Here is a 12,386-nt window from a genome sequence, read left to right as displayed (position 1 = left end):
AAGGGGTGTGCATAAGACTGACATGACACCTTCATAATCAGGACATGACACATGTCATGAATATGAAGGAGTTTTTATGCTTGTTCATGACAACTGTCATTAAGTGTAATTCGCTCAATTGTGTCATTTTTAATGCAAAGATGACATTATTTGAGATGTCTTAGTTATGACAACTTGACATAAACCAATACATCATAACCTGTTAGTGTCTTTGTCACGACAACTTGACATAATGTTTAAAAAAACATTATGAACTGAAAAATATTCACAACGCTGTTATAAAATAATTTGACAGAGTATTAACACTTAATGACGTTTTAATGACAAATTCAACTTGTACCACTGAAAAAAAGATTTATGACAGGTTATGTTGTCTTGGTAATGTCAAGTTGCCATGACAAAGACCTATCAAATAATGTCATCTTTGCATTAAAAATGACATAATTGAGCTTATGACACTTAATGACAGTTGTCATAAACATGCATACAAACTCTTTCATATTCATGACATGTGTCATGTCATGATTATGAAGGTGTCATGTCAGTCTTATGCACACCCCTTCAAGTAAAGTGTTACCGCATGGGGTATGTTTGGCAACAGTTCTTCTAACCCTGATTGATGAAATCAAGCATACTGTGTTAGTTCAGGCAGGCCACGTAGTCAAGCTCCGCTATCAGCTGATTGGGAAAAATCCAACTCCACCCCTATCAGCTGATCCGATTTCTATGCTCTCAATTGGCAACTCTCAAACAGGGCGCCTTACTTAAGCGTAGCTTCACTTCAATCTGCCTGCTTGGACGCTTCTGCTGCACGCTGCTTTGCAACCCACCTCCTCCCCAGCTCCTCCTTAAACTGTGTTTAACTTAATCAATGTCATTCTGTTGTCATTGATGCATACTCTGTTCTAAATGGGGAGTTTAGAATGGGAGGTTGTCCCCAGAATCTGATGATGTTCCCTGTCTTGGCTTTTCATGGAGCTCATGAAAAGAATGGGGAATTTAGAAGAGAGCCATATTGCCAAATGTAAATTTTTGCAAAATATGCCAATAAAAATTTGACTAAAAGTTTGTCTATGGTGTTTTTAACTTAAGTGGACCTGACTGAAGTGTGTTTCTTCTCATTTCTTAAACAACCATGTATGAAGACACATCATGGCCATTTTGCAGGATGACAATGTCAGGATTCATCAGGCTGAAATTGTGAAAGAATGGTTGGGAGGGAGCATGAAGAATCATTTTCACACATGAATTGGCACCTCCAGACCTTAAATTAATTGAAAGTCTTTGGGATGTGCTGGAGGAGACTTTACAGAGTGCTGGACTCTTGCATTGTCAATACAAGATATTGACGATGGAAATAAATGTTGTGATGTTATTTCCATCAAGAAAGGGTCTCTCAGGGACTCCATCAGTTAGGGTTAGAAGAACTGTTGGCAAACATATAACATGCTAGAAATATAATAATCACTGTAATAATGATCCGATCATAGACTCTTAAGCATTTGCCTATTTAAATCCAAACAGCGATTAAAAAATAAAAACAAATTGGCTGGGCAATTGAAAAATATTTCACAGTTACTGTTGATATACAGTATATTATAATATATATTATAATATCACTTTTAAAATATGTTTTTGGAGCCTTGGTGATCATAAGTTAAGAAACTTAAAAAATGTACAGACTCCAAACTTTTGAACTACACTCTAAGTAGCTTATTTATGAGCTGTATTTTGCTATATGTGATTCATCTTTTCAATGCACTGGGGAATGACTTACATCTGTGACGGACATGCTTTTGAATTTGTGCAGAATGAGGTATCTTATTAGACTAGTGTTTGGAACAACTTTCAAGTCTGGAGTGCTCTTATACTGTATGTGTGTAAATGCTGTCTAGGTTGGCAGCTTACAAGGCTTTGGGACAGAGCCTCTCTGTCATTGTGTTTTTGTGTCTCTTTCGTATGCACACATACAGAGGTCATCAGAAATGAGGGATATGAGGGGATGCCCTCTGGGACGTATGCTGCAGTCTCCCCGGTTGCAGCAGAAGTGCCGGGTAGCAGAGAGTCTAATCTGAGCTGACACTCCGTCACTGATAAAGGCTGCTCCCACAGCTGGGGTCATACATAGAGAACCTGAGAGAGCAAAAGCTCTGAGCTAGTATTAGTCTTTCACTGTGACCTGGGGAGTGTGATTACACTGTCAATGGGGAGCTGAACCAAAATGAGACACTTATTGACATTTCCAACATATCCAACTATCCTTAACACTGCTGATATGTAGAAAACTGTAATAATATTCAGCCATGGTGTCATTGTCGTATTTAGCAACTTATACCTGTTTATTTGTGTGTGTCTCCCCTAGTGGTCAGTGTACATCCGTGCGGCAGTGAGGAAAGAGAAGGGTCTGCCAATCCTCGTGGAGCTGCTGAGGATAGACAACGACCGCGTGGTGTGTGCCGTCGCTACCGCACTCAGAAACATGGCCTTGGACGTCAGGAATAAAGAGTTAATCGGTACGGTCCTTTTTTCCCCCATCTCTTGTCTTCTTTTATTTTATCAGTCACTGTGATTCACTTTGTTTCAAATGGTTCAGGGTCATCGGATTTGTAGAGCTCAGGGTTAACAGCTGTGGTCTCTTTGGCTTCTCTGTAATGAAGTCCAGTCTCTTGTGTTTTAGCCAGTGTGGTAAAGAGGGCCGTTCATAGCTCTCAGCTCAAAGGAAGATAACTGTCATTTTATTATTACACATTTTCTGGCCACTTATTTTAAATGGGTTAGGAAGCACCAGGCTGCACAAACTAGGCTTGGCGGGCGGCTTTGGTGGAACTGTGTATATATACACCGATCAGGCATAACATTATGACAGGTGAAGTGAATAACACTGATTATCTCTTCATCTCGGCACCTGTTAGTGGGTGGGATATATTAGGCAGCAAGTGAACATTTTGTCCTCAAAGTTGATGTGTTAGAAGCAAGAAAAATAGGCAAGCGTGAGGATTTGAGCGAGTTTGACCAAAACTGCAGCTCTTGAGAGGTGTTCATGGTACCAAGTCTGTGCTGAAATTATAAAAATGTGACGATACCAATATTTCTGTAGTACCGGTAGTACCGACTCCCGAGTATATTCGGTACCCGCAGCTGCGTTCAGTCGCTTCCGTGTTTATCTAAGCGCAGGACTCGAGAATGTAGCCGAATATATACTAGTGTCTGTGAATATTAAATGGCAAAATACAATTTAAATATTACTCCTGCATGTTCTCTCTGCGTCTCTGTGTGAATGACGGGCGGGCGTTGCGCAAGCGGTAGACACTCCCTCGCTGTCTTTGTAGTCTCTGCCGTGTGTCACTATATGAGGACACGAACGCATAGACCGTCACTTCATGAAAATTTGCCCTTTCATTTGAGAAAACTGTCATATCATGAACACAGACACTCAAAGGTCTTCACGGCAACCCGTCAAAATAAAAGTTTGGTTTAAAAAAATTTAAATTGGCAAGATATTAGGCTAATGTTGTAGCCTACAGTAGATTTTGCTCCGTCTCTATGTAATAATAATACGTCTCTACTAATAATAATAATTATGCCTAGATGGTTGATTATTTTTCACTTGATCTTTTTTTATAAACAATATTTACTTTTAAACAGCATACAGCCTTTAAATGTTTATGTATTATTTACTTATAATGATTATTATCATAAATAAGAAACTTTAATAATTTTTTTTTTTAAATAGTTAAATAAAAAATAAAAAAACATCCCTGGTCTACAGTGGTCAGTATCTATCAAAAGTGGTCCAAGGAAGGAACAGTGGTGAACCAGCGACAGGGTCAGGGATTGTTTTGGTCTGGAGTTTTTTTCCCAAGGCTCATTGATGCACGTGGGGAATACACAATGAGTTTGAGGTGTTGACTTAGCCTCCAAATTCCCCAGATCTCAATCCAATCGAGCATCTGTGGGATGTGCTGAACAAACAAGTCCGATCCACCTCCCAACTTACAGGACTTAAAGGGTCTGCTGCTAACATCTTGGTGCCAGATAGCACAGCACACCTTCAGGGGTCTAGTGGAGTCTATGCCTCCACGGGTCAGAGCTGTTTTGGCAGCAAAAGGGGAACCAACACAATATTAGGAAGGTGGTCATTATGTCATGCCTGATCGGTGTATATATATAGTTTGGATTGTTTTTTTTTTTCATTGCTGACTTTACTGGACGTGGTATGCAACTATGCAAAAAAAAAAAATAGCATGGAGGCTATACTCAAATGTTTGTTTAATATTAACTTTTTATTCGTTTTTTAGATTGTTTTGGTTTAGTGTTTTTCGGGGGGTTTATGTGGCTGACTTGCAACTCAAATATTTTGAAGTTTTGCATGAAATCTACTCAAGTTGTTCCTATTGAACTGCTTTGATTTTTGTTTCGTTTTTATCGTCTGGCTTTACTGAAATTGACATGGGTTGTTTTATATTTGCTTTGGTTAGGGTGCTTTATTTATTTTTGTTCGATACTGAAAGTGACATGCGACTCAAGTCTTGACAGTTTTGCTTGGAGGCAACTCAAAAGATCATTCCAATTGAACTGTTTTGATTTTTGATTTGGCTTTTTGTTTGTTTGTTTTTTTGTGTTGTTCAACTGACTTTACTGAAAGTGACATGCAACTCAAATGTTTTGGAGGCTATTCAAAGGGTCACTCCAAATAAAAGTGAGCAACTGTCTAAATCTTCCTCAGCATCATTAGCAAAGCGTACAAATAGTTGTCGCTTTGAGAAAGTCATTTAGCCATTTCTGATCATGTGATCATGGGTGGCACGTTCTCAATTCACCCTTCGATCTGACCAATCATAATCCGCTGAGTCCGCCATTTTTGTCCGACAAAGCAGTCAAGAGAGTTAGTAGATTAACGTCGGTGGACTTGAACTTGAAAAACGCTGTGTACTGGCGTCTTTCCGCAGTTGAAACAACATTTCTTCTGTAGTTAATTCATGTTTATTTGATACTATAAATTAACTAGAAGGAAGAGATGATCGGTTCACGAGCAGCTTTAACTGAGGCGCTACAGTGACCTGTCACCACACATTAAAGAGCCACAAAACGGTATTTATAGTTTACATTACTTTAAAAAATGACAATTTTAGAGTTGAGACTGTTTCATATTAAAAGTAACCTGCTCTGTCCTGTCTGTCAGTGTTTTGTCTTTGCTCTGCGTTGTGTTTTTCACTGCGTGAGAACGTGTGTGTGGTGCGAGAGCATGGCTTGTCGGACATAGCAACAGTAGCCTACCTAAAGGGGGTAACAAATTTTACCCAACAGAAAATATAAATGTATTATAAATTAACATATTTTTATGTTTGTTTACACAAGTGCCACAAAAGCAGCCATGATCAAGTTGAAATAAATGTGAAAGAATGACACAAGGCTAAATTTGACGCTAATGTTTTATTTGCTACAATAATCTTATGGATAGATTTTGCTGTGTTATTAAGGCAACAATCAGATAAAATATACAAGTGTGGGGTATTCCAAACGCGTACATGCACAAGGCAGTTAAGCCATGCACCCTTTAGAGTGCTCACTTCAAGTGCTGTGTCCTTCAGAGTGAGTAGGGCTGCTGATGAAAGTGATGCTCACTTTCCATGGAATTCACCCAATATCTTTTTGAGTGGTACTTCATCACGTTTCCACTGTTTAGAACAAGATTAACATGGAAGAGATGCGTTTAATCGCTTGGCGCGCTGCACCGTATAAGGAGAGCTCATGCCTCTGAATAGGGAGGACAATATTTTCACGGTCTTTGTGACATTCATGGTCATTGCTGACTAACAATTAACCTTTTCTGTTTCTGGTAGTTCTTTCATTGTTTACTCTCAACGAAGAGGTGAAAAGTGACTCTGTACCAGGATAGTCTAATTGTACTTCTTTTCTCCATGACCATATCCATATCTGATTGTTTACATTGACCTGTCCATAATTGATATTATATCCTCCAATCATGTGTCATTAGTTTTGTGGTTCCTGCAACTGGGACATGACCTTACCTTCATACAGAGCTGCAGGTGTTTAGCGTTGCACTGCCTCAGAATTAAACGTATTAACAAGTACATGACAGGATCAGACACCGCATCACCATGCTCCGTCTGAATGACAGGAAGTGGTCCGCTGCGGGTTCCCGTTGTCACATGCTGACCCGTCGCATCAGGTGCTTAATTAGAGCTTGTTTTCTTTCCTCCTTTATCGCATCTCACACTCATTCACACCATTTTAAAATCTCACAGTGACATCACCAGCAGACTATTGATCTCACCCGCTAATAAACGTGGTTTCCCTGGTGAGTCTCGCCGTCTCCATGGAAACGGCTCCCTTGTCTCGTTCTTCTGCCCCTGTCAACTCCCAAAACAACTGGCTTGCATTTGCCACCTGGGGTCCACCTAGATTTGCACATCATTCAAAATCATTTGTGATTATGCACATCGCATTGTCTTCATTATATCGCCATTGAAATGTGCTTCCTGTCTTTGTAGATTTAGCATGTATAGATGCATAGATCATTCAGAAATATCTTGCATACAGTACATGTGATGCACATATAAATGGACTACTTGCATTGAGCTTTGTGACGCTCTTTCATTTTGAAATAGTACAACTCGTTTAATTCCGGTTATGTATATGTTCAATATGCTTTAGTCATTAAGTTGACTAAACGCCACTTAAAATGAGTGTCAGCCAGAAGATTTACTGTACTGCTTCAGGTTAGTGGGGAAATTACGGTGGCCCAGTAGTGCACAACACAACAAAATTCAAAAAGCATATATAAGTTCACAACACAACTAAATAAATCCACAACACAACTAAATAAATCCACAACACAACGAAATCAAGCCACAACACAACGAAATAAAGCCACAACACAACGGAATAAAGCCACGACACAACAAAATAAATCCACAACACAACAAAGTAAAGCCACAACACAACAAAATAAATCCACAACACAACGAAATAAAGCCACAACACAACGAAATAAATCCACAACACAACAAAATAAAGCCACAACACAACAAAATAAATCCACAACACAACTAAATAAATCCACAACACAACGAAATAAAGCCACGACACAACAAAATAAATCCACAACACAACAAAATAAAGCCACAACACAACAAAATAAATCCACAACACAACTAAATAAATCCACAACACAACGAAATAAAGCCACAACACAACGAAATAAAGCCACACAACGAAATAAATCCACAACACAACGAAATAAAGCCACAACACAACGAAATAAAGCCACAACACAACGAAATAAAGCCACAACCCAACGACAAATCCACAACACAACGAAATAAAGCCACAACGCAGCGAAATAAATCCACAACACAACGAAATAAAGCCACAACACAACGAAATAAAGCCACAACACAACAAAATCAAGCCACAACACAACGAAATCAAGCCACAACACAACGAAATAATGCCACAACACAACGAAATAAATCCACAACACAACGAAATCAAGCCACAACACAACGAAATAAAGCCACAACACAACTAAATAAAGCCACAACACAACGAAATCAAGCCACAACACAACGAAATCAAGCCACAACACAACGAAATCAAGCCACAACACAACGAAATAAAGCCACAACACAACGAAATAAAGCCACAACACAACTAAATAAATCCACAACACAACGAAATCAAGCCACAACACAACGAAATAAAGCCACAACACAATGAAATAATGCCACAACACAACTAAATAAATCCACAACACAACGAAATCAAGCCACAACACAACGAAATAAAGCCACAACACAACGAAATAAAGCCACAACACAACGAAATAAAGCCACAACACAACGACATAAATCCACAACACAACGGAATAAAGCCACAACACAACGAAATAAAGCCACAACACAACAAAACTCAAAAAGCATATATAAGTTCACAACACAACTAAATAAATCCACAACACAACTAAATAAATCCACAACACAACGAAATCAAGCCACAACACAATGAAATAAAGCCACAACACAACGAAATAAAGCCACGACACAACAAAATAAAGCCACAACACAACGAAATAAATCCACAACACAACGAAATAAATCCACGACACAACAAAATAAAGCCACGACACAACAAAATAAATCCACAACACAACAAAATAAAGCCACAACACAACGAAATAAATCCACAACACAACTAAATAAATCCACAACACAACGAAATAAAGCCACAACACAACGAAATAAAGCCACACAACGAAATAAATCCACAACACAACGAAATAAAGCCCCAACACAACGAAATAAAGCCACAACACAACGAAATAAAGCCACAACCCAACGACAAATCCACAACACAACGAAATAAAGCCACAACGCAGCGAAATAAATCCACAACACAACGAAATAAAGCCACAACACAACGAAATAAAGCCACAACACAACAAAATCAAGCCACAACACAACGAAATAAAGCCACAACACAATGAAATAAATCCACAACACAACGAAATCAAGCCACAACACAATGAAATAAATCCACAACACAACGAAATCAAGCCACAACGCAGCGAAATAAATCCACAACACAACGAAATAAAGCCACAACACAACGAAATAAAGCCACAACACAACAAAATCAAGCCACAACACAATGAAATAAAGCCACAACACAATGAAATAAATCCACAACACAACGAAATAAAGCCACAACACTAGGGCTGTGCAATTAATCGAATTTCGATTTCGATTTCGATTTTGCCTCCCAACGATCACCAAAATAGTACAATCGAGAAAAAACGATTATTTTGCCTTGCGTTCTGAATGAAACGCGCATGCGCTCATCCGCCCCTCCCGAAGCCACAAACTTTCTCAGATCGGGAGTCTCGTGTGCATATCATCCGCTGGAATTTAAAAACTCGGCGCGAGTAAAGATGGCAGAAGGAGGGCAGTTACAGCAGCGTTTGGTGAGCAAAAAAGGCAAAACCAACTCCGTTGTCTGGGAACAGTTTGGCTTCGAGGAATCAGACGACGAGCAGAAACATGCTACGTGCAAGATTTGCTACATGTAGTGGCTGCAACGCAAGGGAACAACACGAATTTGTTTAACCACTTGAAAATTAAACAGAGTGACCTATGACAATCTAATAAAGAAACAAAAACTGACGAGAGCAGGGGTGCCGTGTAAACGTCCTTTTTCCCCTCATATTTTTCAAATAATTCTCTCTTTGTAAACTTTGTTCAATGCATGCGAGTGCTGCCGTATGTTTGAATATGACCAGTCGTTTTCACCGTCATCACCCGGGTTTAGTGCCAGAAGAGGCGAATGAGAAGCCGCGCGCGCTGTGAGGAAATGTGTCTCTGTGCGCTCATCCGAGAGCGCGCACACATCTCTCAGCGCGCAGATATTGAGTTCTCTTTCAAGTCTTGCTCTTGAACGGACAAACTCACACAAAACGTATGTCAACATGTCCATCTTGATGAGTATCCTAGCAGACATAGTCTGTATATGCCTTAAGTGAACTTTATACAGTCGATAAAGACGACGCATATCCGATCCGGATTGAATAGCTTTTGTAAGTTTAATAGGATTCATCTTTAATTTATGTACTCAAATATGCAATGTTATTTTACATTTGAGACATTTCTGTACCTGAAAACTAAGGTTAGACGTACCTGAAAAGCATATCTAGCCGAACCATATTGTTGATCTTATTTATTTGTGATTATCATTTTTACGTGAATACTTTTATACTTTGATTTGAATATATGTTATATTATTTATTTTAATAGTTCAAAAAGTACAACAAATGTTACAATTTCAATTGAATTGTTGAAAGGTGTATTTTTAATAAATACAACACATTCCCAAAGTCATGTGAAATAATCGTGTTACATAATCGTGATTTCAATATTGACCAAAATAATCGTGATTATGATTTTTTCCATAATCGAGCAGCCCTACACAACACAATGAAATAAATCCACAACACAACGAAATCAAGCCACAACACAACGAAATAAATCCACAACACAACAAAATCAAGCCACAACACAACGAAATAAGGCCACAACACAACGAAATAAATCCACAACACAACGAAATCAAGCCACAACACAACGAAATAAAGCCACAACACAACTAAATAAATCCACAACACAACGAAATCAAGCCACAACACAACGAAATAAAGCCACAACACAACGAAATAAAGCCACAAAACAACGACATAAATCCACAACACAACGAAATAAAGCCACAACACAACGAAATAAAGCCACAACACAACGACATAAATCCACAACACAACGGAATAAAGCCACAACACAACGAAATAAAGCCACAACACAACAAAATAAATCCACAACACAACGACATAAATCCACAACACAACGAAATAATGCCACAACACAACAAAATAAATCCACTACACAACGAAATCAAGCCACAACACAACGAAATCAAGCCACAACACAACGAAAAAGCCACAACACAACGAAATCAAGCCACAACACAACGAAATCAAGCCACAACACAACGAAAAAGCCACAACACAACGAAATCAAGCCACAACACAACGAAAAAGCCACAACACTACGGAAATGCTCCCGACCAGTAGGGCTCTCAGAGTGCGGTAAAGTTAGTTTTCCTGTTCTATAGATTCGCCAGTCTTACAAATATTTAAACACTACGATCAGTTTTAAGTGTGCAATTGTATATCGACATGAAATATCAATTCAAAATCACCTACGTGCATTATAGCTGCATATTTGTGCTCGAGAATGCTTTGACCCGCTGCCACTGCGCTAAGGGAACGTCTGCCAATTCCACCAAGTTGAAACATATAATTAACTTTTTTTATGTTCAAATTACAATGTTGTGTTGTGCATTACTAAGTCAGTTTTACCAATACAATAAAGCTGTGGAATTTTAACATGTCTGTTTTTAAATGTTAAAAGTAATTTTAATTAATACAAATTATACGTTTCATGCGCCGTGGTATCGTATCAAAGCATTCTCGAGCATAAATATGCAGCTATAATGCATGTAGGTGATTTTGAATTAATATTTCATGTCGATAAACAATGGTTAGCCTACATACTGTTAAAACTAATTGTGGTATTTATAACTTTGTAAGATTGCCGATTCTATAGAGCAGTGGCAACTTTACCGCACTCTGAGTGCCCACGAGTGGTTGGGAGCATTTCCGTTGTGTTGTGGCTTGATTTCGTTGTGTTGTGGCTTGATTTCGTTGTGTTGTGGCTTGATTTCGTTGTGTTGTGGCTTTTTCGTTGTGTTGATTTTAGATTATTTAGATTATTTGATTGATTAGATTATTTTGAAAGTTCAAAAGAACAGCATTTATTTTATATAGAATATTTTGTAACATAAATGTCTTTAGTCACTTTTGATCAATTTAATGCATCCTTGCTGTATTAGGTAATTTCTTTAAGTTCTTTTCCAAAAAAAAAAAAAATCCTACTGACCCCAAACTTTTGAACGGTAGTAAAATGTTGCAAAAGCTTTCTATTTAAGATAAATACTGTTCTTTTGAACTTTCTATTCATCAAAGAATCCTAAAAAAAAAAATTCCACATTGATAATAATCATAAATGTTTCTTGAGCAGCAAATCATCATATTAGAATGATTTCTGAAGGATCATGTGATGCTGAAGACTGGAGTAATGATGCTGCAAATTCAGCTTTGCATCACAGAAATAAATTACATTTAAAATATTCAAATAGAAAACAGTAATATTTCACAATAATAGTGTTTTCTTTTGTATTTTTAATAAAATAAATGCAGCCTTGGTGAGCATAAGAGACTTCTTCTAAAAACATAAAAAATCTTTCTGATCAAAAACTTTTGAACGGCACTGTATATAAATGTTTGTAAATATACTGTATATACACAGTTGGAAAGAAAATATTTATAGGAACATTTCAGCAGGTTCAAGATAATTCATGTTAACTCAGAAAACATGATTTGTTGTTTTAATAAATTGACCGCCATAAAACATAGAAATAGTCTGTTTTCTCATGTTACCGGAAACTCCCGAGCTGTAATAAGTTGAACGCGGAAGAAAATTGCTATTTTTATCAGATTGCAGAGTTTAGAGTCCATATAAATAGTACATTCATACTCTAAATTGATTTGTATTGACAGAAGTGTGTGCATGTAAACACAGGCTGTGACTAGCGGCTATTATCACACTTTGCTTTTATAGACAGTTCAACATGGCCATCCATCAAAAGCTTTTGAGAGCCGTGAGCAATAAAATCAAGCTAGGTCCTTCTTTTCCTTTTCCTTTCATCCGTGATTTATTTTACATGTCTGATCACCAAATCTATTGAACAAATTCAGG

General features: G+C 37.9%; 1 protein-coding gene across 1 annotated transcript in view; it reads left to right on the top strand.

Moving 5' to 3' along the window:
• Positions 1-12,386, top strand: part of ctnnd2a (catenin (cadherin-associated protein), delta 2a) — a 218,575-nt gene that overhangs the window by 155,986 nt on the left and 50,203 nt on the right. Inside the window, exon 11 of the mRNA XM_079806697.1 lies at positions 2,363-2,513. Within this exon, the coding sequence (XP_079662823.1) occupies positions 2,363-2,513 (151 nt within the window). The remainder of the gene's footprint in view (positions 1-2,362; positions 2,514-12,386) is intronic.

This window comes from Gobio gobio, assembly GCF_949357685.1.
Source record: "Gobio gobio genome assembly, chromosome: 23".
NCBI classification, from domain to species: Eukaryota; Metazoa; Chordata; class Actinopteri; order Cypriniformes; family Gobionidae; genus Gobio; species Gobio gobio.
This window is presented reverse-complemented; position numbering and strand designations above follow the sequence as displayed.